At 42.7% G+C, this 26,512-nt stretch overlaps 2 protein-coding genes across 14 annotated transcripts; one reads left to right on the plus strand and one right to left on the minus strand.

Annotated features, from left to right (window-relative positions):
* Nucleotides 1–496: 496 nt before the first annotated feature.
* On the plus strand, nucleotides 497–24,088 carry ORC2 (origin recognition complex subunit 2). 11 transcript variants are annotated; one of them, XR_003257140.1, is made up of 17 exons: nucleotides 497–671; nucleotides 1,644–1,787; nucleotides 2,100–2,186; nucleotides 4,707–4,796; nucleotides 5,567–5,598; nucleotides 6,888–6,945; nucleotides 7,945–8,132; nucleotides 8,761–8,859; nucleotides 10,568–10,677; nucleotides 12,222–12,354; nucleotides 12,778–12,874; nucleotides 14,534–14,680; nucleotides 15,283–15,454; nucleotides 15,773–15,834; nucleotides 16,876–16,994; nucleotides 18,527–18,646; nucleotides 24,039–24,088. XR_003257140.1 is itself a non-coding variant. In XM_026088296.1 (16 exons), the coding sequence occupies exons 1-16, from the start codon at nucleotides 581–583 to the stop codon at nucleotides 18,794–18,796; spliced, it is 1,779 nt and encodes a 592-aa protein (XP_025944081.1). In that variant the 5' UTR covers nucleotides 497–580; the 3' UTR covers nucleotides 18,797–18,805. The 11 variants fall into 11 exon arrangements, 4 of the variants coding, with proteins under 4 accessions (XP_025944081.1, XP_025944092.1, XP_025944102.1 ...); XR_003257139.1 differs by lacking the exon at nucleotides 24,039–24,088 and adding an exon at nucleotides 23,039–23,111; XR_003257138.1 differs by lacking the exon at nucleotides 24,039–24,088 and adding an exon at nucleotides 18,844–19,346.
* Nucleotides 21,437–26,276, minus strand: NIF3L1 (NGG1 interacting factor 3 like 1). Of its 3 annotated transcripts, none has more exons than XM_026088461.1 (6): nucleotides 25,879–26,276; nucleotides 25,078–25,243; nucleotides 24,522–24,648; nucleotides 24,015–24,153; nucleotides 23,084–23,167; nucleotides 21,437–22,049 (listed from the first exon to the last, which is right to left on the minus strand). In XM_026088461.1, the coding sequence occupies exons 1-6, from the start codon at nucleotides 26,231–26,233 to the stop codon at nucleotides 21,865–21,867; spliced, it is 1,056 nt and encodes a 351-aa protein (XP_025944246.1). In that variant the 5' UTR covers nucleotides 26,234–26,276; the 3' UTR covers nucleotides 21,437–21,864. The 3 variants fall into 3 exon arrangements, with proteins under 3 accessions (XP_025944246.1, XP_025944238.1, XP_025944229.1); XM_026088453.1 differs by having other exon boundaries at nucleotides 25,873–26,276; XM_026088444.1 differs by having other exon boundaries at nucleotides 25,858–26,276.
* Between the last annotated feature and the right edge of the window lie 236 nt (nucleotides 26,277–26,512).

Here is a 26,512-nt window from a genome sequence, read left to right on the forward strand (position 1 = left end):
ACTCACTGTGCTGCACTTTAGATTTGCATTCGCTTTGTCACAGGGATTCTTCACCTTTGCTGTATTTCGAGGGTGTTCTTAAAGGCTCCACCAGTGACTACCGGGGACCAGCTCTCCGAGGGAGCAAAGAGGGGCGGTCCCCACGCTGCGGCGGGGGGGAGGGGCGGCGCTAACGGCAGCGGCACTGCGTCGCCACGGCAACCCCGGGCGCGCGGCGGGCGCGAGCTTCCTCTGGCGGGCAGCGGAACTCCCGCCCTCCCCTCGTCCCTCCTGCCGGCRGGAGGCGGGGCGCAGGGTGGGGGCCACGGATTGGCCGGGCCGTAGGTCAGTCAAGGCCCGGCGGCGGCGCTCACTGGCGCAGCGGCGTGCCCGCCCCGCCCCGCGCGCCCTCGGGGAGGGCGGTGGAGTCGGCCGTGCGCGGCACGTGAGCCCGCTTCCGTCTCGTGCTGCTGCCGTTGCAGGGGGCGGCCTGGGGCTCGCGGTGAGCGGGGCGACGGTTACGGCGGTTGGCGCCGCCCCCTGACGGCGGGGCAGGACGGGGCCCACGCGGCTGACTGGGGGGTGCTTGCAGGGTCCCGCCATGAGCCAGCCAGAGGGGAAGGGCGGCGCCGCCCTAGAGGTGAGGTTCGTGCCCGACGAGGACGTCCTGAAGCACATCGCTGACGACGCAGGTACCGCCGGCTTGGGGCAGCGCCGCCCGCAGCTCCCTCGAGAGGCGTGCGAGCAGCGCGGTCCTCCTGCAGCACCTGGGGCGGCTGAGCTCTCCTCTGCCTCGGCGGTTTTTTCTGTTCCCCCCCCCCCCCGGCACAGGCAGAGGGGTGGCCGCTCCGCCGTGGCAGGTGCCCTCAGCTGGAGGTGGTGCCGTGTGTCTTGATGCCGGGTTCCTGAGCGGAAACGCGTGTGTGTAACGGCCTGGGGGAGGAGGGGACGAGCAGCCTGGCTAGCTTCCCAAGCCCTGAAGAGCTTAAAAACACCCGCGCGCACCGAATCAGCTCGGAGTGAGGCTCGAAGTGGCCGCTACAGGAAAGCGTTGCTGCAGTTTTCATTGCTTTTAAGGAGTGGAACCTCCAGCTGCAGAGATGCTCGAAACTTGTCGATGCAAGGCCCACAGCACCCTGATCTGAGTTGGCTGTTGACCCTGCTTTGAGCAAAGGGTCAGACCAGATGGCCTCCCCACGTCTCTTCCAGCCTCAGTTCTTTTATGAGTGTACTGGAAGCCTCTAGGCCAGATCTTTTTGACCTGCTCCCCTTTCTTAGTGAAGATAGAGGAAATCAAACGCTATCCCTTTTGCCTGCAATTTGACCCTTATATGTGTGAATTGTTGTCATTTTTGTGTACCAAACTGGGGAGGCTGGCATGTGGTGAAATGAGGATCTGGGCCTCACAGCTGACCATTGTGGCCAGCCAGCTTTTGCTGTGTTAGGGATGGGGCGGTTACAGGAGGGACTAATGGCCCTAGAGTCAGCTGACCACTGTGGCACAGACTAGCTGTAGCTATTCTTCTAGCAGGACACGTTTTCTGCTTTGTGTTTGTATAGTGCTTAGCACAACAGGACCCTGGTCTCTAAATGGGGTAGCTGCATACTACTACAATAGAAATAATAAAATAGCAGGAGGTAATAACTTTTGATTGCAATTCTAGGTATCAAAGTTCGGAAGGATAAGACTCAACTGACAGTCACCGTGAAGAAATTTGTGAAGACGCTTGAAAATATTTCAGATGATGAAGCTCAGGAGATCCTGGAAGAGAAGTCCTATGTTGCTGTTCTTGGAATATGTGCCCAAGGTGTTGGCAGGGAAGAACCTAACACAGCTGTGACTTCAGGAGATTCTTGCAGTGTCCAAGCTGTGTGATGTTGATGAAATTGCTGTTGATGGGGGGGATGGAGGGGGGTGCTGAGGGCTGGCCAGGTCTGGCTGTGCTTCTGGTAGGAGGTAGAGGAGACGATAATGATTCTAAGGTTTTTAATTATATATATTTTATAATATCTGTTATATAAAGAGTCCTTTAAGCCTAATAGTAAAGTATTCCATTTCCCTTGGGCTGGGAATATACCAGTGCTTTCTAAATAGCTACAAGTAACATTTCTTTTCACAGATTCAATGGGAAATGGCTCAGGTGTAGGTGGTGGTGAAGTTTACTCATTTCAGACTCCAAAACGCTCTGGCAAAATGGCAGAGCTGGGTATGTTTTCCTCTTTCTTCTTTTATCATTGCTCTGGCTGCTGTTTTCTTGAGTATCCTTGTTAACATGATTTGTCATATCTGTGCATTCAGAAGATATGTTTGGGCTATTTCAGTAGCTTTTATTTGGCTCTAGATCAGTCTTGCCCAGAAACCATAGCCCAGGGTTAGGACATAAAGTCGTGCTGGGGGTTGTAATGCGGACTGATATTATTTTGTACCTGTCAGACTTTTATGACTGATGTTCTAACCTGGTGTTGCTTAAACAGTTTGATCTGGGGGGTCCTGGTCTTATTTTCTGTATAGTAAGGGCTCCTCATCTTACTTCTATGAACAAGTATGCAAATAAAAACATCAACAAAGAGGGGACTTGCAACTCCTAGTAAATATTGAAAAGCGTTAGGTATTAATTTGAACAGAGCCATTAATTTACACATGCAGAAGGAGTTGCTTTGTGTTTGTGTTGTTAGTGAGATGGATACATCTGCCATATGGACTAGAGCAGTTCTGTCCAGAAGCTTGGCTGCTGTGTGGAAGGTTCCTTGTTTTGGGTGTAGAACTTGAAATAACTGCTGTCTTAATCAGTGCATTATTAACAGTATCCTGTTAAGCAGTATAGAAAGCCCTGTGAGGAGCTTATACTGAAAGAAATCTTAAGTTTAGCAGCAAAAGAAAGAGTATAGCTATGCAATACTGGAACAGATCTCTGTGTTACATAGGGCAAAATAAAAGTGAACAAGAAAGTTATTAGTGACCTAAGCACAGAGGAGACCTGTTGACAGAACAGAAACTGAATAGCTGTTAAGAAGTTTAACAGTGCCAAACTTTACCCTGCTAGCAAATTACGTTGAAGATCTAGCCCCTGCAATACTTTCAGAAACATCTAACTTTTGCAGTTCTCCTTTAATTCAAAAAGGAATGTGATTTAATGAAAGACTGCAAAACTAGTGTTTTTCATTTGTTGTTTTTTTTAGTCTTCCTTTTTCAATTTGCTTTGTTTTATTTTGGGTTGAATCCTGTTCAATGTGAGAAAAATCTGAATGTTTATGAAATACAAGTTTCTTTGTATAATGGGATAATTTGAAGAGAATAGAGGTGGTACAAATTGTTCTAGAGGAGTCAGGTTTGGGTGCTCTGTGTGGTGGGGGAGGAAAAAGATGAAACCAGAAGGAAGCGGAGACTGTGCTGAGGGGATAGCCAGCATATTTGTCTAAAAGAAGGAAGCATAAGAAAAGGTAGTAATTTCTTAATGCTGGGAGAAGAGTCTGTGTGTATATGCCAAAGGATGGTAGAGGCTTTGTTTGTGTAACTTTAGAAGGAAATGAGACTAGCTCATTATGTAGCAAAGACAGAGTTGAAAAAGAGGCAGTTTTAACTGTGTGTGGAAAGGGATTTCTTGTTCGCAGAGTGTCTGGGAGCATGCTTGCTAGGCTAACTGGGGACTTGGCAGAAGAAAGCAGACAGTGGCACTGCTAGAGAGGGTGGGCTGCTCAGTTTAACACAAGATGCTTGGGCCCTGTTGCCACGACATTTTTCCTGCTCCCCTGAAGAGTCTCAGCCCAGCACCATTTGAACTTGATACATCCTACAGAAGATGATCCAGGGAAGAGGGATTATTCTTCTTTATCACTGTACAGAAAGTGTGGTTTCCATACGTCTTCGCTTCTCTGTACTTCTGCTGTGTCTCAGGGAGGTTTGTTTCTTACACCCTTCTCTACCAGGGTATATTTCCCTGGTGCTCCCTGCTGTATCCATGACTCAGTTTGAGAACTGCTGCTCAAAGCTCCTTATCTGTACCATAATGATGAACCTTCCTGGCAAGTGGAACCTTAGCACTGCCCTTTCAGGAGACACCCCACAACTGAGCTGCAGTGTATTTCAGTCTGGAAGGCTGTGGGATTTGGAGATGGCTAAAGAGATGGATGGGGTTTGGAGATTGAAGATGGATAAACAATATGGAAACTGAGCCCAATAGATATGGAAATAATAGATTGCAACTCATCAGGCAAGTCATACAGTGGGAGAATGGTTTTCTTGAGGGACTAATATCAGGCCTTTCATATTCAGATCAGTGGTTCAACTTCAGCTTGTGCTGATAAGTAAAAGAAAAAAGTGAATTGAATATGAGAACCCAGCTTCTAAGGGATTGATGTGTTTGCTATACCTGCTGCTCTACCATGTCCAGTCAAACAGTTGTAAGGAACTGAGTGGGCATGACCAAAGATTGCTCTAATTTGAAGACAGATGGTACCCACAGAAGCAAAGATACTCTGCGACCACCTCAGCTATGCCTGTGGAATGAATGAATTGAAGAGTTTGGTTTCTGAGAATTTTTTTGAAGTATGATATTCATCTTTAGGGTTAGAAAAAAATGGAAGTATCTGGTACAGTACTTTAACTAGCTGGGAAATGAATACTGAAAGAGACTGTTTCAGGTATATGACTCCATGGCTGACTAACCAGAGCTGGGAGTTTTGTGCCTGATGCATGAAACTTTTTCCCTTCACCCCATTTTTTACAGCCTCTGAATTAGCCCGGACACCAGGACAGAGTGTAGCACTTGATCGCGCCGAGTGCCCTGAGAAGACTGTCAAATCCCCTCAAAACAGCAGTAAGTCCTCTGATGCTTTGGGGAACTGAAGCTGAATGGCTAGGGATTATGTTCCTGCCTGGGTGGTGGAGCAGATGCTTGAGTGCCAGCTTCTGTCATGCCTGTATATTCTAGTCAGTGTAACTTTGTAGTGAACTGCTTGGTGTGCATGGCCGCTGGTTCACCTGGGTGTCACATCTTTTACTATGCGCTGCTGGCCTAGAGAAAAACAGAAACTTCTGTCTCATCTTTTGCTGTGTCACTTAACTGATTTCCTCTGTGTTCAACCCAAATGCTGTCTTGAGAGAGTTATGAGCTGGGCTGTTGAGTGAGCATCAAATGGGTAGGACTGTGTGGGTGTTCATGTGTAACTTTATTGTGTAATATTCAAGTACCCACTGCTGTAAGGAGAAATACAGGTGTGAGAAGTCAGTACAGGTCAGCCTTGGCAAGAGTAACTTACCTTGTGCTCAGAAATGGAGTCTGATGTGCTCATGGACAGAAGAACATTTAGCTCCTTTTTCAGCATCTTCCCTCCTGCTGGTGGCCTTCCACAGAGTTGTGACTAGAACCAAATCTGTTTTCTGTGGTGATAGCATTGACTATCTTCATTCTTCCCTTGCTTACCTGTGGAAAGGTAAGAGCTTCTGCCATAGGACTAATCAGCTAGGGAGCTGATATTCTGGAGCAGTGTATCTTTGGATAGTGGCTGCCCATTTTCCTAGTGGAGCATCCTGTGCCACTGTTGGAAATACATGATACTCTGAGCAATGCTGTTTCTTGTCTTGCAGAACATCTGAGTTCAAACAAAGTGCAGCAGAAGGTGAGTGACTTTCTTGCTTGTTTTTTTTCACTTTCAAAACTTGGACTGACTAGTTACTACAGTACTGGAGAGGAAGGACCTTGAAGAGCCTCACCCACAGTACAGATGTCTCTCTTAATCCAGGCAGGCAGGGAGTAATTCAACTGAGCCACTAGAGCTACCATTAATCAGGATTATGGGATTTAGAGTGAATGTGCAAATCAACAGGTTTGACAGCCTAATTAGCATGGTTGGAGACTATTCCCTTGCCTTGCTCAAATGGGAATGTTTACCAGTCCCTTAGTATGCAGTTAAACTCACAGTTTTCCAGTTTCTCATCAAAGGAAGAAACAGCCTTAATCTTAAGGATAGCAGTGCTGTTTTAACAGAAGTTCAACAACCATGGTGCTGTTCAGTTTCTTAATTTAGCATTGGTTTATTAAAAATAAAAATAAAAAATTGTGATACTGGGGGAGAGATCCTAGAGGTTGATATCTTCTTTAGAGATGGTACAGAGAGATACAGGCCAAACCTGCCAGTTGTGGTGGCTATGAACAAAGTGCTGTGAAACAGTTGGCTTTCTAAAGTGGCGTAGCATCATACTGGAAGTGTGCACAAAGCTTTTCCAGTATACGGTTCCAGTATGAAAGAGGCCCGTAAGACATACTGTTTTGGTATGCCACGTTTGCCTCTTGATGAGACAGGATTAATGAAGATTATTTAGATTATTTATTTATTTATTATTTAGATTAATTATTGCAAACATAATCTGGTATCTGAGTCAGACATGTGCTTTACACCTGTGTAATGAAGACGTGACACTATGTCTTGGTGAGCCCAGGCAACTCAGGTTTTTCCCTTTTCTCTGCTCATTCTGGGCTTAGTATTTCCAGTGGTCTGCTGTCATTTTGGTAGTTGTTTTCATATTGGACCTCCATGTGACTTTGAATAGACAATGTGATGTGGAAGATGACCGCTAAGCAGGGCAGAAGTGTCTCCACTTTGTCATTGCTTTGGTTTGACACATCCTGAGGGACCAGCATCTTGGTGGGAAATTCAGCAGTTTTTCACCCTCTCACTCAGGGCGTTTAGTTGAAAGAATTAAGCCCTCTTTGGAACCTGCTCCTGCCCCCCCTGCAGTTATGGATGGTAAAAAAGAACTCTCCTGATGTATTGCCGCTGCTCTCTCAGGTTCTGTGGGCTGAAATAGCTTGGAAATGAAACCTGTCTCTACTCTTTGCTTGGCACAGGGCTGCTTTTGGGAGGCATATGTGACTTTTTCCAATACATGTTTTTTTCTGCTGTTACAGAGTAAAAAGAATGAATTTGTGTCCACCACACCTTACAGACTCAGGAGGAGGCTAGCAGGTAAAGATCAATCTTGGTAGTCAGCTCCCACTGTCAGTGGGGAGCTGTGTTCAGAGAAGAGTGTTTCTCCTGCTCACAAGCAGGAGTCACAGCTTGGCTGTGACTGCTTCATCCTACAGAGACTGTAGAAATGTCCCTAAGGAAGTTTATTTTTACTGGCTCATTGCTCAAGATATGTAGACCTTTTGCCTGCAAAAATTACTATTTAGGAAAGGAGTGGAGGAGGTAGAAGCACTGGATTACTAAACTTCAGTGACATGATCAGAAGAGGCAAAACTGAATAATCCTACATACGCTGACACTTCAGTAGCTATAGCTCTTAGCCTTTGGGGTCTGTAATCTTCTTCAAGTTGCAGTCTAGAAGTGAAGGCTATAGGGTTAAGATGGATCAGCACAATTACTTGAACCTAGTCAAGTTCTAAAACTTTGTATTGGTGGCTGTGATATTCATGGTAAATTATTTCCAAAGACTAGCTAGCTATATGTGTTCAGAATGAATGTAGAGGAGAGTTCTGGGCATGATATTTCATGTTCTGTTTCTTGTTTTGTGTTGTGAGAGCAAGACTGAGCCAGATTTTTTCTGTGCTCTTCAATCAACATTGTTAACAGAGATCTTTTACAAAACCTTTTTTCAGAGTGTGACCCAGACAGCACACAGCTTGCAGGATTGGCATTTGGGAAAACTCTGTTGTAGACATACTAGGAGAAACAGGGAATTTTGTTGTCCTTTATTAGTCACTTTTCGGGGTAGAATTGTGTTTCTCAGTTGGTATCAATGGGCAGAGCTTTACTAAACAAGAATTTGAATTCAAAAATGGGAAAGAAATGGCTGTGTGTGTTTGCAGTCCTCTTAAGCATTGATTTTACTTTTCTGTTAAGTAGGTTTAGGAATCGTGCTTGGAAAACCTCTAGAGAACATATGTGGGAGAGAAGGACTGTGCAAAATGGGTTCTGTGTAAGAAGTCATTGGTAGCTCTTAACCTTAAATTTATCCTCTAGCTCCAGACACTCATTTAGAAAGTGAGAGTGAATATTCTGCTTCCTGCTCAGAGGAGGAGGAGGAGGAAGAAGAACAGAAAGAAGCCAACACTGTTGTATCAGGCCGAAAGACCCCAGCAAAAACTAAGGCTGCATCTACACCTCCTCCCAAAAAAACCTTATCCAAAAAAATGAAGGAGGACAAGATGGTGAGTGTGCAGAAATTACACTCCTGAGCTAGCAAGAGTGAAGGGACACTTAGTGACAGTAAGCTGTAGGTGGCCAGGCCTAAATAAGGGGAAGAACTGCCAGACTCATTTCAAACCAGACCAGCTGCATTAGCTTTTGCTGTGCTTCCAAGCAATCCTCGTTGTACCCTCACAGTGTGTGAGCCTGTGGGCTAACCCAGTCTGTATCCTCAACAGCTTCAGAAGGAGAAGTTCTAAGATGTCTGTGAGGCAGGAGTCATTGCACTGAGAAATGATGAAGAAACAGACTCCTATTGCATCAGAAGAAGTACACCTTACTTTCTGTCTCAATGTTTACCTTTGTGTCAGACTTCCTTCAGCACCAGGGATCCCCACACCCTCTAGAACTGTTGCCTTGTTCTGTTCTCTTGAAAAATCTTCCCTCTTCTTCTCTCCAGGGGAGAACCATCTGACTGGGTTGGCTTTGGCAGAAGATTACTATAGAAGCCATTTTTGCAAATAACTTCTGGTTTTCTATTCAGCCTTGCTCTATATCTCTTATTTGTCATCTTCAGACATGTTTGTGGGTGCAGAGACAGGGTAACTTGGTAACAGGGGAGAGTGGCTGATCTTGCTGTTGCTTTTTCAGAGCAACCTGGTGGAGGAATACTTTGAAGCCCACAGTAGTTCCAAAGTGCTTACCTCGGACCGAACACTGCAGAAACTGCAGAAAAGAAGGTTGAGTCAGGTGCGTTTCATGGTGAACCAAACTACTCTCAGAGYTTTTGGTTTCATGGATATAGGTTTCCCCCTCTGAAACTTCCTGATGTTGCTATTTTCAGTTTATCTTTGCTGAAGACAATCTTGGTGGTAACTCTGGGTTAGACAGGTAGTTGGTGGCATTTTAAGCATCATGTCTCCTACTGCTGCTCCTGAGCAAGGACAATGAGAGTGGGCTGTTGCCCGGTTGTTAATCCCTGAGACAGCAGGGAAAATGCAGAGACAAAGCACTGCTAGAGTAGATAGCTGAAAGTTGCAATTGCCAGAACAGGTTAAAGCTGGCTTTTGGAGGAGGAGAAGAGGGAGAAACAGAGTTGTAGAGCCCTGCATTTAAAATTAACACCAAACCAGCATTTTTATAAATGAAATGGGTGGGGGGATTTCAAGCCATCTTGATTATATTAGGAGAATCTGTGTAGAGGAGGTGGAAATATCCCTTTTCATCCGTGGATTACTGGGTCAAGCCCCATGCAGGATGGGTCAGCTCTAAATGTTGTCTTCTAGTTTGTGAAATGCATTTCGTCCCACTCCAGTCCTAGGAGACAGGAACTGTCTAATTGTGATGGCTGACTTGCTGGACTATTTTTCTCCATAGGCCACTTTCACAGCTGGTTCTGAGCAAGTGGTTGCACCCTAGAAAGCCAGGTACAAAGAGACTGGTGCCAGGGAACCATGTAAAATACATGTAGTGCCCTCTTGTCTGTGACTTTTTTTTTTTGTATCACTTGAGTTTTAAAAGACAGCATATATACACTGCCTGATGCCCTACTGTTGTCTGGAATTACTACACAGAGAAACATCTGGACTCTTAAGTTTTTGTACAACAGATCTGGAGGCAAATCAAGACTTTCAGTATTAAATCTACTATTGGCACCAGAGAAGCTGAAGGCTTGGCAGTTCTGTCTCTCAATGCTTTATGTTTGTCTGAAACATTGCATCTGCCTTTTGTGTTCTTTCCAGAGTAAACTGTTGTCTTCTGCAGGGGAGTAGAAAGCAAAGCTGTTAAAATTGAAGAGAAAGGGAGAACAGTGTAGTCTGATGCTATTTGTCATGCTACAGTGCTGTTTAAATATCAGCATTCCAGCACGTCTTTAAAGCTGAATTAATCTTTTGATTCATGATGATTTTGAAATAACACTTTTTCTACATTTAGCTTTCAGCTGCAAATTATTTCCTTTCTGCTGTATTTGTATTTCTCTTTGAAGATGTCCGTGAGCATTCTCTTATAGTGACAAACATATGAACCATTGCTAAGCATGTTGACTGAAACCCTTGCTCTTTGAACAGGGTTGTGGTCTTGGTATCTTCCTGGTAGAGTGCTTGGTACTGTGAAAGCTCTCAATGTGTCTGTTGTTTCAGGAGTGGTATTCCCAGACCCAACAGAAAGAGTTAAAATATGGTGTGATACTGGCACAAATCTTGGTTCTACTCCTAGTCTGGCTACCATTTCCCATAAGAAGTTTAATTGCTCTTTGCTTTGTTTCTTCATAAGCAAAACTATGCTTAGAGTTCTCACAGGGGTCCTCACAGGGAAACATGAGTTGAGTGCACTGTCAGTGAAAACTGTTCTGATTCCTAGCTAGAGAGTATACTAAAGGAGTATTTGTAAGGACTCCAGACATTTGTCCTGTCTTCTCAGCTTTGAAAACCATCTTATTATCTCTTTCTCAATACAGGAAACACTGCGTGACCTCTTGAAAAAAGCTCCCCTTGCCTTTGCTGCTGAAATTAAAGAGCTAAACCAACAGCATGAGTCCCTGTTTTCCAAGTGGATGCTGCAGTTACAGTAAGTATGCAGTGAGAATCACTGAAGAAGCCAAGTAAACAGACACTGCCAGTAAACTTCCCCTCGTGCCAACAATCATTCTGTGGATGAGTTAAGGAATGATCTTTTCCTTAATTTTAGTGCTCATGTTTAAAGTTAGGCATCATTAATTTAGTACAATGTTTCCTGCAGACCAGATCATATCTGACTGACTCCTTGAACTGAATGCCTGAAGTGAAATGAGGTTGCATTGTGCCTGGTTCATTTGTGTGTGCCTCTGTAAACGAAGCTAGAGTGCATTCACAAAAGAGAGAACTTGAAGGATGAGAAAAGTGCTGTTTGTGTAGAAACAATTTTGCTTACAGCAGTATGGTTGATACTGAAGAAAATGGTGGTAGGCTAGTCATTATGTGGCCATCCCCAGTGGTGTGACAGTAGTGTTAACTTTGAGTGTCTATGGTACTTAATGATCTAGGCCAGCGGAAATCTTAATGCTGTTGGAAATCTTAGCAGCATAAATTTTGTCTGGGTTTGTGTGTATGCTAGTGGGAAGGAGAAAGAATAGTCTTCTAGGAAATTCAACAGTGAAGTAGAATAGAGCTGTGAGACTCTGAAGTGCCTTAGAGAAGACAAGGCACCAGCTTTGAAGTTAAGTTCTGAGGCAGGAGCAGATGTTGATGAGCAGAAAGCCCCTCGGAAGCTTTGCAAGGGAGTGGAGTGCAGAGAGGAATTTGTGTTCCATGGGGAGTGTTGGAGCATATGAAAAAGATGGTAACCTCGAAAGTCAGAGACTGGCTGGAGGAGGAGTTGTCTGTGACTCAATGACCTGGGAAAACGGCTAGAGATGTATGTGGCAGGATAAAAGGGACAAATCCAGAGATGATATTGAAGTCAGTGACACCGCACCTTGATATCTTGCCCAATTCTGGTTGTTGGAGTGGTCTGACAGTCTTTCTGGTCAAGATGGTGCTTTTCACTCCTCAGAAGGAAACAAAGGTTTGTGATTCGCTACCACACTCTTTTGTTTTTTCTTGCTTCTTTCTCAATGGGACAATTAGAATAAGCAGGAAGTATGAGAATAGTGGCATTTTGCTTTGAAACTGTGCCTGTGGATCAGAGTAGAAACCCACCTTGCAAGTGGATAGCACACTTGCTTTTTTCTTGTAATTGCTGTGACTCATGGTAAATATTCAATATAATCACATGGTGAAGGGGGAAGATTCAAATGTTATTCTAGTCATCATTGTTTGAAGATGTAGATCTATATAGTCTTACAGAATTCTTGGACAATACCATTTTGTTCCATAGACATTTTGTTAAATTGCAGACTTCTAGCCTGCCAGAACACTTCTTTTGCTAGGATGCCACGTTTCTGATTCCTTGTAGCTGACCTTATTTGTCATCTGTGAGCTGAAGGTAAGCCTGGAGTTAATGAATTCCCTAGAAACATGAATTTTTAAGAGGCAAGATTGGATTGGATCATTTTACTTAATGAAAATGGGGATGGATGAACCTAAGAGGAACTGTACACTTTTGATTTGGTGTATTTGCTCACTTTTCTGCAGCTTGGGTTTCAATATCGTGCTCTATGGACTGGGCTCAAAGCGGGATTTGTTGGAGAAGTTCCGTACCTCTGTGCTCCAGGATTCTGTTCACCTTGTGGTTAATGGATACTTCCCCAGCATCACTGTGAGATCAGTAAGTGTGGTAAAAGCTCATGGTTTTTTTCTAATCTTCCTGTGTTATATGTACCAAAAAAATCTTTAAATACAAATTCTAAGAAAAGCTGCCTACAGCCTATAGCTAACAGACTCTTGAATGAAGAGTAGTTCCCATCTCTTTTTTTAAGAGTTTAAAGAAATCAGCCCATGCGTTTTCCAGGGAGTTGTGATTCCAGTTATTAATATATACTCATCAGTCTAAAGTCTTATTTTATGCCACTGTTTGGAAGAAGGGTAGCAATTTTAGGCTTATGTTGACTGGTTTCAAGATTTGATGGTAAAAATCAGATTATCTTCCTCATGACAGTCAAAGGCTAAGTTTCAGATTTTCTGTAATAGGTCAATCAGTGCCAGAGCCCTTCCAAAGAAACAATGGTGACTCTGCAATTTTCTCTTCCAGGTTTTGAACTCCATCACAGAGGAAGTACTGGAGCATATTGGGACGTTCCGTAGCCCCCTTGACCAACTTGAATTCATCATGAAAAGGTTTAAAGAAGGTAAAATGACTGACCTAATATATTAAAACAGTAGACTCCACTTACTGTTAGGAAAGCCGGGGCATATTCTTACCTCACAGTTTTCATACGGACAGTTACAACCTGTTAGTCTATTGTACCCAATATATTTGCTGTCTTGAAGTTTATGCTGCTTCTTAAAACATATGCACCGGGAATATATGTATACAAGCCCCCCAGCTGTTACCTCTGTCAGTGTTTCACCCACAAAGTTTTCTAGAAATGGAAGGAGGAGAGCATGAGCATTCTAACAGGACAGAGGCTCCTTGTTTCTTCAGCAAACTAAAATGCTCATCTCTTGCATTCAGCACAATGCCTTTGTGCTTTACATATACAGCGTTTCTATAGCCATATGTTTATTGGTGGAAGACAGGATAGATAAACTCCTGATACATGAGTGAAGGTGGCTCTTAGTGGCTGCTTGAAGGACCTGATAAAGATAAACATCACTGAAATAAACAGGATGAAGAACTTGCAAACAATTTGGAATGGCAGTTGCTGATGGATGCCAAGTCCTTTGAGCAGCTCTGGAAAATCCTGGCCTGGGAGTCTTTCCATAAATTTCAGTATATGCTGAGCTGAGACTTAAGTGTACATGGTTTAGTGGAACAGTCATTTAAGTTTAATATATGCAAATTCCAACATTAAGATGAAATAGAGGACAGCAGTGTTGAACAGGCAGGTTAGAAATGGGTTCAAAATTAAACGATAACCACCATGCAGAATGCTTGCTGAATTCTCTGTGTATAGGTTGTACTGCTTGTGTGTGTGTGTACATACAAATTGCTTTGGGAATCTTAATTGCACAGGGGATTGTGTTCAAAAGTTTACACTCCATTTTCCATCATTATCTTTTGTGTATTTCTGATGGAAGTGGAAAAGATTGATTAATGACAGTCCCCACTTGAATCTGTGTAAATCAGTCTCGTGTACTACACTATAGCTGATCTGACTGGGAGTCCGTGGAAGCTTCTGTTTCCATTGGTAGCCAAATATGTATTTGCTTTCTGCAAAAAAAACTGGCTACTCTTCCAGAATTGCTTCAGAGCTCAGGAAGCAGCTCTTCCCTGGGGATAACTAAGAGCAGCAACAAGCTAAGTTGGCACTTTTAATGTCTACCGTTTGCGTTATCCATGCTAAAAGTCTTTTTGGCTTCCTCTGAGGGCTCAGTTGGAAAAATTTCTAATGAAGTCAGTATAGCTTGGATCCAATCCTGAATAGAAAATATGTTTTGAGTGTGTGAGGAGGAATTTAAGGATCCTAGTCATGTACCTCAAAAGCAGCTGAACAAACTGTGCTTAGACTTCCCTCCTAAAATACAGTTGAATGACCTTGAATTTCAGGACTAAAAGCCATAGCTGACAGAGCAATTCCTGGTAAAGCATTGAGCAAGTGAAAAGTGGATTATGAGAGAAAAGCTTGAGCTGCAGAAAGAACAGTAGTTGTGATGAGAGCTGCAGTACAGTGAATTGAGAGAAAGCGTTTTGGTGAGCTGTATAAGGAAAGTCATTCGATATTGGAATGATGAAAATGGATGTGAGCCTGATGAACTAGACTTGTCCTAGGCTGCACTGGGAGTGGGAAACCACTTTGTGTGAAGTTCCTTTGATCTGTTCTTTTTTGTTTTTTCTGACCTTGCAGATCCATCTTTAGAGCTCTATGTCCTCATTCATAATCTGGACAGCCAGATGTTGAGAGGAGAAAGAAGTCAGCAGATCCTTGCACAGTTATCTTCTCTGCCTAGCATTTACCTCATTGCCTCTATCGATCACATCAACGCTCCTCTCAGTGAGTACCGTTTGGCCTGATGTTCTCTGTAGCAAAAAGAAGAATCTGCATTCTACTCTGGGGCTGCTGAGCTTGTTTCACAAGCTCCTATATTACACTTGATGTGTAAAATAGACCTGGTGATGTATGTCTGGCTAAAGCAGCTAGAAGCTGTGATTAGGAGTGGGGTCCTGTTGAACTAAAAGTGTATAAAGACACTGAAAACATGAGTAGACTACAGGCTTCTAGCAGTCTTTGATTTAAAGACTTCCTGAAATGGAGATTGGATGTTATATCTATTACTGCATCTGAGCCATTCTGTTTCTCACCCAGAAATTTATCTAAACCTTATTTAACCTGTTTGCACTCTGCTGGTGCTGGCATGATTTACAGCATATCAGTCAAGCTAGTACAAAAAGGAGACGTGCAAATGCTTTGTTGCAGAAAATCTGTCTGGCTTGAACTGCAAGTGCTTGGGTGAATGTACTGTAAATTCCACAAGAATATATTGTTTCCTCAGACCCTACAGTAGAACCAAGTACATTTTAATGTTGCTTATTTAATACCTGAGAAAAGCTAAATCTCCCAATTCTGTCTGCTTTTTTCTTCCTCTCTCTGTCCAGTGTGGGATCAGGCAAAGCAAAGCCTCTTCAACTGGCTTTGGTATGAAACAACCACATTTAGTCCTTATGTGGAAGAAACCTCTTACGAAAACTCACTTTTAGTACAGCAGTCTGGATCTTTGGCTTTGAGCTCCTTAACACACGTCCTGCGCAGTCTCACTCCCAATGCCAGGTAAGACACTGTTATACTTCATAGCAGCACCTTGTGAGCTTCCAGTCCTTACTGGATTACTCTGGTCCTAAGTTTGATGTTAACTCTTAGGCATACACATAGCAGGAGGCAAGCCCTGTCTTCTGAAAACAGTTCTTAAGATAAAAACAACGTGACCAGGGTTCTAACTAATTGATTACTTTAAAGGAGCAGAGTTTGGATAGCAGGCCTTACTGAGTCACTAGCTGCATGTACAAAGCCCTTTCATGAGGGAAAAATCAGTTAATATTTTCTAATGGGCCTTTTTCTTTTGATTTTCCCTCTCTACCTCCCACTTAGGGGGATATTCAGGTTGCTTGCACAGTACCAGCTGGAGAACAAGGACAACCCATCTTACCCAGGTACATAAGCACCTTTTCTTGTCTGCTTGAGGTGGCATCACTGCCAGCTCAGTCACAGTGGACACTGACTTTTGTTATCTAGGTTGCATCACCAGCAACAGAAGTGCTGTAGCTGCTGACTCAATGAGACACAGTGGCATAGACTGTCTTCTAGTGGTGCTGTGTCTGCCTCTAACAGGAACTAGCTGGTTCCAAAGGACCTCCTCTTACTGTTGTCTGCTTTGATATTTAGTTGTGACTGATGTCCTTCGTGGGGGACTGTGGAGTTACAAAATTAAAATAAAGGAAGAATTTGAATTTGCATAACTCTAGCACTTACAGGACCAAGGAAAGACAGAAGCTTCTGTTCCCATGCTGTTCCTATCTAAGTGTTTTCTGGTGTGTCCCTGCATTCTAGGATACATGCAGACTATTCTGTCCCTCTCTCTAATAGCTATTGTAGGTGACATGAGCAGCATTTAATCATAAAGAAAGATGGAAGTAAAATAGAGGGACTGGAAATTAAGAGAGAATCACCATGTTGAGAAGTGTGTTTGAAGTGCCATTAAACTTTCTATTAGGCAAATAGAGTGATGGGAACTTTAATTGGCTCTTTTATATGAATTTCTGAAATACTGGCTTAGTTGTGTACTTGAAACAAGCAGTGATGTTGTTGTATCCATTGTGGTCTAAGCCAAAGCAAAATTTGTAGGTAGAGGTTGTATCCGTTGTTAGATGTGGAAAGCTGTTAGGGTCTGTAAACACTCCAGACCTCAACAAAGTTTTGTGTATCCTTGAAATAAGGCTGCCATACCTGGGCAAGAAGTGCTGATAAGAACTTTGTTTTGAATCTGTGATCAATTTGAAATGCAACAATTTTTCTATATCTCACTTAAGAGATTTTTCTAAATCTGCATTCTCTCATATCCTACTGAACACTTGTCAGACAATGCTTGCCTGATGCAAGGGGTGGGAGAAGATGCTCTTTGAACAGTGCTGGGAGGAAGCAGTGGATCTTCAGAATCTGACCAACTTCTTGTCCTCACCCTCTTCTGTCTCTAGGGCTCTCTTTCCAAGACTTCTATCAGCAGTGTCGGGAGGCATTCCTCGTGAACAGTGACCTGACACTCAGGGCACAGCTGACAGAATTCAGGGACCACAAGCTCATCCGGACCAAGCGGGTGAGTTGCAGGAAGAAGATAATTCTGCAGATACAGTTATCTTAAACAAAAAGCTACTTGCTTGCTACTAAGTATCCCTGAGACATAAGTCTGCAGCTCCGAGTGAGGCTGTATTGCTTGAAGCACCTGGGCACTAGGAAAGGGTTGAAATTCTATAATGGCAGCTCCTTCCATGCCTCCAGTCTGTGAACTTTGTTTACATGAATAGGAGGCTGCAAAAAGTGCAGTGTGGTTTGGTTATCTAGCAGCCTACAGGGCTTTGTGGAACATGGCTTCCTGAAGAGCTTGAGAAGTGACAGGCTCTGGAGCCTGTCAGTCTGCTTCCTCTAGTTACCTATATTTGCAGGACTGAAGAGTGCAGGCTAACCCTAATAATGAGGCAGTATACCAGTACTAAATCTGGGAATACAGTGTTGAGGAGCTGTGTAGTGGCAGAATAGCACAGCTCGCCAGAAGCTTTGACTCTTCCCCGTGCTTGTGCATTTCCAGCATTGCTCTAGTGAAATATTCATCTGATTTTAGCATTGTAGTCCTTCTGAATGCTGGCTAGCTCACCCACACTGCAAATAAATGTCAGTGTTGTAGTGCTATCTAGTGGCTTGCGTTGCAGCTTCCGCCAGTGTTAACAGAATGTGTATGCGTGTCTGTTCTCAGGGAGCTGATGGTGTGGAATACTTATTAATTCCTGTAGATGACAGTACCTTGACTGACTTCTTAGAGAAAGAAGATGAAGATGTATAACGTCTCTCTGTTCCCAAAGCGTCTATGGCAATTGCTTTCAAGGGCTGCTGGAGAGGGGCCTATACTCGGATTTCTCTCCCTCCAACCCCAAAGCTGCTGGACTACTTACTGAAATGTAGTAGTTTTTTGATGCTCATCGTTCAGCTACTTCAGGTTGTTTGGAACGATGACTTCTGTAAGCAAGGCGTTTCTTGCTCTGTAGTTAGATTTGTCTGCTTTGTCTGTTAGCTCAGATGAGGCCTTCTTCATATCTATGCAGCCAACCTTACAGTCAGGAAAACTCACTCAGTAAGATTGTGCCTTCTGGTCATTACCTCACCAGACATGAAGGTTTTGCTGGAGCAGTTCACCTGGGAAGTACAAACCACTAGATGGTCAGAGCTTTATTTTGAACTAGTGATACAGCTTTTCGTGGCTGAGTGCTTTCCAGTACTCCCTGTACCAGTTAGACAAGACTGGCTTCCAGTGTATGAAGAAGCCAAGATTTACAATGTTAAGAGACCTGCCTTGACTGCACAAGGAAAGGAGACTAGCAGTGGGTTTGGGATATTGTGGGTAACTTATTAAATTCTGGCAATAGAACTGAAGGTCTTTCCCCAAACCCGTATCTTTTTACAGGAGAACTTAGGTAAATTGTGATGGGCTTGAATCATTGCCTCTGGGTGAGAGTGAGAGGATCCATCTTGTTTCATTTACTTTCCAGCTTGATATCCAGGAAGGTAAAGAGGCTGTGGAGTTGATTTGTTTATTTTTAAAAAGCTTGCTTGCATACATGTTTTTTTTTACATCAGGAATGTCCACTGATCCTGGAGGAGGCCTTAAATGCCAGTTATAAGCACTCCTTTTTTTGTAGCCCTTAGAGGCTGGGAGACTGCTGAAGTTTCACAACTTTTCTTCACTGTGTTTCTCAGGTATGTGGGAATAAGCCCTACAGTTCCATCAACTATAGTCTGCCAGCCGGACTTCAGGGACACTTGAACTCTGTGTGTCTAATATTTGGTAGCTGTGTTACAGCTCAATGTTGTAATAGTTCAAATCAATCAAATAAAGTGTTTTATTAATTTTCATTAGCTTGTGTTGTCTTCCACAAGTCTTTTTTATTTTGTAGGAAGACAGACAATCTTCTGGCAGTTGTGTGAATGTGAAAACCTCATTTTCACTATTACTACCATTACATCAAAAGTCTGCAAATCTTCATTCAGTGCACAGATGATTTCAAACTAACTAGCAGAAATATTTTATACTGTTTTTTCTACGGTATGAAAATTAAAAATAGTTTGCCTGACTTTTAATACCAATATATAGCTTTTGAAAAGAACCAAAACATAACATGTAATAATGCTGTTACCTCTATTCCCAATGTTACCCGGCCTATCCCTCCCTGACAGAAGCAACAGTACAGAACCTGACTTTTGTTTGCATTGAAAACACAAAGTATCTGCCTATCTCACTATCAATTTGATTCTTCAAATATAAGACCTGATTAGCTTTGCTGGAGGGTCTGGTGGGGAAAAGTGGTACATGCCAGCAACCATCTCAGCAGCACCCTCCAGTTTCCTGCCCTAAAACATATTCCAACCAACATTCCCTTTGATGGCACTTGCATTTGTGTTTTACAGGCTGCAAATCCAAAACTTTACAAAATGCAACAGATGCTGCCTACCACCACTTATGCTACCCTCAGAACCATTAAAACTTGCACATCTGGGCAAAGAGGTCAAGGCATTGTGTCTTAGCCAAATTCTCTAAGTTAGGTCCAGAGTTAAAGAAGTACCAGTACTCTGCCACTGGAAGAGATGTGTTGTTGGAGAAACTTAAAAGTATCGTAGATAAGAAGTAGCCACTTCCTACTTTGCAGTCCTGTGACTCTCTCTGGAGTTCCTGTAAAACTCAGGATTTCATTTATATTTTGAATACATATGGAAAACACCGCCTAATGTGTTTATAAATAGTGATGGCATTGTACATTTTCAGTGTAATTATATTAAGTTTTCGAGATGTGAAATTTACTTGAACAAAGTGCTGTAGGTCATCCTGACTTTAGATTTTTTAGCTAACAGTTCTGGTAGACTATCAAATGCTCCAAGCAGGCCAGGAACAGGGCTGCAGGAGTTCTCACATATCTGCTAAGAGAAGGTTAACTTTGAATCAGTTCTTGGCTGTTGCTGATTGTGATGCAATCATACAGGCTCAAGAAAATTCTGTGAAATAATTCCTGTGGATTTTGTGTTACAATATTTCAGCTTGATTTTGTGCTGTTTCTGGATGACTGCCCCATCTAAGCATTAATTTTCTGTCTCTTGTATTCTATGAATGTACTAAGGACACCAGCTCTTTGGTATGGGTCCTGTAGCATTTCAGTGTCTTCTATAGCAATACAGAACTGCTGGATTTGGGGAGATCAATTCCACAGTCCTTTACTAGAGCAAGAAGAAATTTCTTATCCTTCTGAATCCTACCTCTGCCATTCCTGTTTCTCAGCTTCCTTAGAGGTATTCATGGTTGATAATCCTGGAGTTACTCACCTCTTTCCAGTTAAATACAAATGGAACAAGACATGCACACTTAGAGTTAAAGCATCATCTGCATTATAATGTCTCAGAATTGATCTTTTTTTTTTTTGCCTACTAGAAAAATTACACCATAAACACTGATTCAGGCGGAGGCAGCACTGTCTACTACTATGAAGGTTGCCCAAAGAGAATATTTAATTACATGATCCAATTAATTTAAAGAACATTGAACAGGAGGCCAAACTAATGTGTAAAAGAGGGGGCTTAAAATGCTTTAACAGTGCAGTTAAGTTGTATTAAAGTACAGATTGTGGTGATAAGCCTTTAGTCACAGAACCACATCAAAGTTGTGGAGACACTGCCTACAAAGCACCCTCAATGCCCCAGTGCACTGTGAAAGGTTTGATAGCTCAGTGTCTTCCAGACATTTCACTAGAGCAGTTCTAGTAATACTGTTTATGCTGGGGAAGGCCACGGTCTTTAGTTACCCTTCCTTAGCCAAAGGAAAGAGGGAGATGGGGAAGTTATGGGGAAAGATCTAAGTTATGAGGAAATATTACCTGGACTCCTAATGATTTTAGCCACTGCAACTAAATCTGCCTGCAGTCCTGAGATAAAGCCCTAAATTAGGTTTGCATAGGACTTTAATACACTGAGTTGCTGTGTGCAGCATGGTAAAGACATTGTTAAATGAGCCAGTTTTATTTTTATTAACTAAACTTAAAAGGATGATGTTGCCAAGATCTTTACAGATTTGCAATAGAAATATTTTTAGTTCGTTTTAATATTCTGATGTGTGACATATCCAGAGACTGTAAGATAYGTGACTGGTAGATTTTTCCTTTTCAAAAACTAACTTGATATAAAACCCAAGCATTACTGATGGTGGAGATAATGCTTGTTCAGCTTTATAATCCTGTAGTTAAAGGAGCCATAGGTCTGTAAACTTTTTAAAAGAAAGTAAAGAAAGACATATTAAATTCATCTGTTGTATGGTTAAGGAAACGAGTTATAATCTTCCAAAGTTTTTTTAATAGGGAATCACTCTATTAAAAAGCCTTAAAGTTGCCTTAATGGTAGATTTTGCAGTTAAATACTAGTACCAAATACCTGAATTGTGTTCTATATCTGTGTATGAGTATTCCCTAATAAAACTGATAATGCAAATCAGTGATCCATACTACTTCATTAACTATTATCAGGAGACTTTATTAGCTAAAATATCAGTGACTTGTACTGACACAATTAGATGTAGCTGCAGTAGGACAGAATCGCTGTGTAAACTTAAAAATGGAGAGATAAGCCAGGTTTCTACAGTCCAACCAAACCAATGCTTTGGGTGTTAGTTTTCAAGTATATATAATTAGAGTAGTTAGTAACAGTAACTTTATTTGAGTGCAGCCTGATAGTTGAGTAGACTAGCCTTCATTAGCCCAAAACTAGCATTTATGATTTTTCTGACAGATGACTATATATATCCCAAACTTTGGAGGGTATAATACAATTATTCTAAACTGAACAAATTCAGAGCATCTTAATTAAGTTTACATTTGGATAGGTCTGTGCAAAATACCGTGAAATTCTTGACTGAGTACTCTCACTCATGTTTTTTTTTCCTATGCCACCTGGAGGGGATCTCTGTCTTTTTCAGACACAATTATGTTGATCTTGTTCTGTAGATGGATAGCTAGTGTGTCACGCAGCTCTGACAAGAAGCCTCGCTCAGTGTTACTGTGCTCACACAGAATAACACTTATCCCATTGGCAACAGCATCCAGAACGGCATGGTGGGACATCTCTCCTGCCATTTGGAGAAAGAAATAGCATGTAGGTTGCAAACAGTACAGATTTAGGTAATCAGTTCTTTGCAATGTATTCACAATCTTAGCTAGAAGCTGTGAAGGTATAACAGGGGAAGTAGCCAGAAGCCCATAAGGGGGACTGCAGTACCATTGGCTCTGTTAACAGTATGGCACACTCCTCCTCATTTTAGGAAAGGCATGTCAGAATTTTGCAGAGAATATTGCAAACCTACTGTGCTTAGTGTCCCATGAAGGACTTCCAGCCTATGTCCCTAGTTGTACAGTTGAGACAAAGCCACACAAATTCCTTGCCCTCTTTAAACAGTGGTAGATTCTGCCACTTTGGGCAGGAAATAAGAGTGTGCAAAGTAGTTTGGAGGTGGACTGTCTGGTTGTCACGCATCTACTCAAGTGGATTGCTGGGATGGAGGATAGTACTGGGAAAACCTCATGCAGAAGGGGGCTGAGGGTCAGCTCTGCAGGCCCATAGGTAAGGGATAGGACCTGCCTTGCCAAAGAAATCGCTCAAATAAAATTGTGCAGAATACTAGGCACCCCTCACATCATGAAGCAAACTGTGAGGAGTACCATCCCACTGTCAGAAATAGTATAATTGACTAAGGGACCCTTTGGTCAAATACAGTGTGGCAACTGTTATATATCTTCCTTTGTAAGATTCTATAGACTACATTACACTCTGTTTTCCATTAGGGAACTCTGTAGGGAACTGAGGAAATACCTTTTATGTTGCCAAAAGAGAAACACACTTGAAACATGCAGGTTGAAATAGACTCTCCCATCATACACTGATTTTGTGTTGAAATAATGTGCATATGTAGCACAATGTTTTACTTCAAATAACCTTCACTGTGCCACGAAGCTATCTGATCCATGTTACCTCTACTATTATTATTTCTCAATTATATCAAGTAATTCTTTCTGGCCAAATCTTTAAACAGCCAGTCAACTCTGGTTTTTTTTTCCCTAGTGACTATTTTTATAAAGATAAGGAAGCAGCAACATAATCTCCTACCTGTGAGATAGAGGTCAGCTTCCACCCCCTTCAGGACGCTGCTTCCAGAACCAGCACAGAGAGCAGCTTTCTTCACTGGCGATTCTGCAGGATATGAGGTGCCACAGTTAAACTCCCCTCTGTTCAGCCTTCATGCCAGTATTACTATTAATTGTTTTGTAGTAACTATTGCCCTAATTTTAGAGTCAATGCAAATCTGTCAGTTTAAAAGAGTCATGGGCGAAAACAGCTCTGATAATAGAGCAAAATCATCTGCATGCCAAAAAGATATGTAGTTTTTTTTAAAAAGGGGCAGGAGGTTTTGCAGAAAACTACAGCACAGGGGCTGGCTGCTGGCTACTATGGCTTAGTTCTCTCTTAGTGAGGTGTTTGTTACTCATTAGGTTTCGGAACCCTTTCATAGACTGCTGCTCTTTCCTCTGCTCCAGGTTTTACTGCTGACCCACTGTTTGACCTAGGGCATCTCACCTTCTCTTCCATTATTCCTCTTTAAGTGAAACATGGATGGTTACAGGTTTGTAAGAATACTACAAAGCATCTTACTATTTTAAGGTGCTTTGCAATTTAACATTCAGTCACAAAAGGGAGTGTAAAGTGATGTACATTTGTGTCTGAAATCTTGGGGAAAAAAATCTTAGTTACATCGTGCAAATTATGAAAAAGGATGTCTCATGTTCAGCTTGTACTGCCCTTCCTCCACAGTGACAACCAGCATAATGCAGAACTTCTAGTCAGAAGTAGAGATAACATTCTTTTTGTGTGATTGTATCACATAAATTCTAAAAAGCTGTATCTTTAATAGTGCTTCATATTCCTTGGAAGCAAACCTGTTCAAAGCAGCAGTATTTCACACACCCACGCACGCATTCACTCTCCTTATATTTCTGGAATACTAGTTTTAATGGACAGTCGTACTTGCAAGCTTATTTACCTAGTGTCTTGCCCATTCCCACAGCTAGGCGGATGTGGGGTAATTTTAGGTGGCTTTTAATACGCTCAATTATGGCTAACAAGGAGACTGGCTCACTCAGTGTGCATAGACGTCCCATTCCGGTATGTGGAAGAAGAGGCTGAAGAGAAGAGAAATTAAAATTACTCTGAGAAAGCCGACTCCAGAAGCTCACATTGCTTTCCATACTATACAAAGGTGAGTATATTGGGCGTTAAGAATGAATTTCTCTGAATTTTGCAAAACACGTACGTGATGTTATAGAATGTAACACAATAACTACACTAACTATTGGAACTGTTTTAAGAATTAGTACAGGCCACACATATTTTCACTGTTTTGAAAAACGTGTGGTTTCAAATCGCCACAGGCCAGTATTTCAGAGCACTGACAGGTAGCATAGGAAACCTGTGATGCTAGTGACTATTAGATTTCAGTCTTTAGAGCAGTCAGCTCACACAAGTAACACATTCACTGAATTTTTTTTACCTTTTGTAATAACAGAATTTCAGTCTTGTGATAAAGAAAGCTGTTCTTGGACAATAATGCCACCACCTCCAGCAGTGCTTTCTGAGAGCAGTTTAGACTCACTCGTGTTTGTTCTTCACCTTCAACCCTGAGGAAATATATATATTTGATGCTTGCTAGGAAAATAGATAAAATTTCAGCATCATGTTAACAGAATATAAAGCCATTCTGTCACAGAGAAATGTAAAAAGGAGACATGGTAATAGCCTAGCCTACTCTTATGGAAAAAACAAATATGGAAATTTAACTCAACTGTCCTCATTGAATTTCCTGTTGAAACTCTTCCTTGCCATCTCTAGTCCATGTGATGCTACACTGAGTTGCTAGTTACCATTTAGTATAACCTCACATGGGTTAATCAGAAAAGAATGATTATCCTGTAAGTTTATAGATCTTTTCTGAAAAAATAGCAACAAGGCACAGAGGAAGAAAATGATTACAACAGTAAAATACAGTTCAGGCAATGTATTCTTTCAAGCAACAGAAAGAAGACAGCATTATAGTGTGAAGCAGATACCTCGCAGGGAGAGTAGTGACAGAGGAGATCTCTTGGATGTCTTTGATTTTGGACAGCAGTGTCTCTAGATGCTCAGTGTTCTCTGCGCAGAATTCTACCCGGTGAGTGCCCTCCCCTGGATAGCTTGGAGCAGCTGATGGATGCAGTGGGACAGACGTACAGGCACCTGAGAAAACAGCACACAGGTTTGCTGCATTATAAAGGTGAATGAGTATCTTTATGCTGATTTAACAGATAGAAAAGTGACAAATGGAAAATGCTTAGTGACTTATCCAAAAGAGATGCAACTTTGAACAAATTTTGCATTTGAATTCATTTTCCATGACCAGAACTGGAGACTTGTGCCCTGTTGTCTCCATTGGGCACAGTCTATTTTAAGTGCAGATAAGTTGATATATGTTACTTGTACCTTCTTGAAGCCATTCAAGTTCTACCCTAAAAACTGCACAAACAAATGACAAGTTTCTGGTTTGGAAATCAGGCTGGAAAAGACATAGCTGTTTTCATTTATGAGCTACAACATAGAATAAAAATCTAAAAGGATTTCAGATATCTAAAGTGCTGTGGGAACTACTAGACTTTGCACTTTATAAATCAATGTCAGTGATTTAAAGTCAGCAGTTTAAACTCTTCAACCAAGATATGCAATAAATATGCTGCACCAGTTCTGACTACATCCAGCAGCAGAACCATGCATCTGAAAATGTCTGCTGGTATTTGTATCTGGTATATCTCACAAAGATAAATTCCCTAAAATAAGCTGAGGGTGCTCAGAAGTACCGGAAAAATCTTTACTCTCACCAAGGCCCTTCGTTAGCCAGTTATTGACTCCATGAGGTATGGCGTCGTACGCGGTGTGCGGGGAGTAAATCCCGATTCTGTGCTCCAGAGCACGGACCACCAGCCGTTCCTTCCAGGTCCTCCACGTTACGTGCTTGAGTGGCGTGAATATGGGGGGGTGGTAAGAAAGGATGAGATCTGCCTTCTTCTGCACCGCCTCCTCCATCACCTCCTCGGTGAGGTCGTTAGTTAGGAGAAGGGTGCTGACAGCGTGGGGAGGGCTCGGTTCCACCAGCAGCCCCACGTTGTCCCAGCTTTCAGCCAGAGAGAGGGAAGCGAAGCCGTTCAGGGCGGACACGAGCTCCCCGAGATTCATGACGGAGCGCGAAGGCCAGCGGCCCAGGGGGCTGATGCCACGGCAAAGGRGSKGKGSGCRAGACRGSAGGAGCACTGGGTGACTAACTCCTCGGCTGAAACACCAGCTCTGAGCACGCGGCCTGACTGGCATCTAGGCCCTAACGACCGCTGCGGAGGAAGCTACCTCGCAGAGTCCTGCGAAACGGTACCGAAACCCGCACAGCTTCCTCGGTTTCCACGCGCGGAAAACGAGCCGCGGCCGCCACCGCGAGGAGCGTTTACCTCCCGCGCTGGGAGG

Source organism: Apteryx rowi, unplaced genomic scaffold, assembly GCF_003343035.1.
Source record: "Apteryx rowi isolate R43461 unplaced genomic scaffold, aptRow1 scaffold_12, whole genome shotgun sequence".
NCBI lineage: Eukaryota > Metazoa > Chordata > Aves > Apterygiformes > Apterygidae > Apteryx > Apteryx rowi.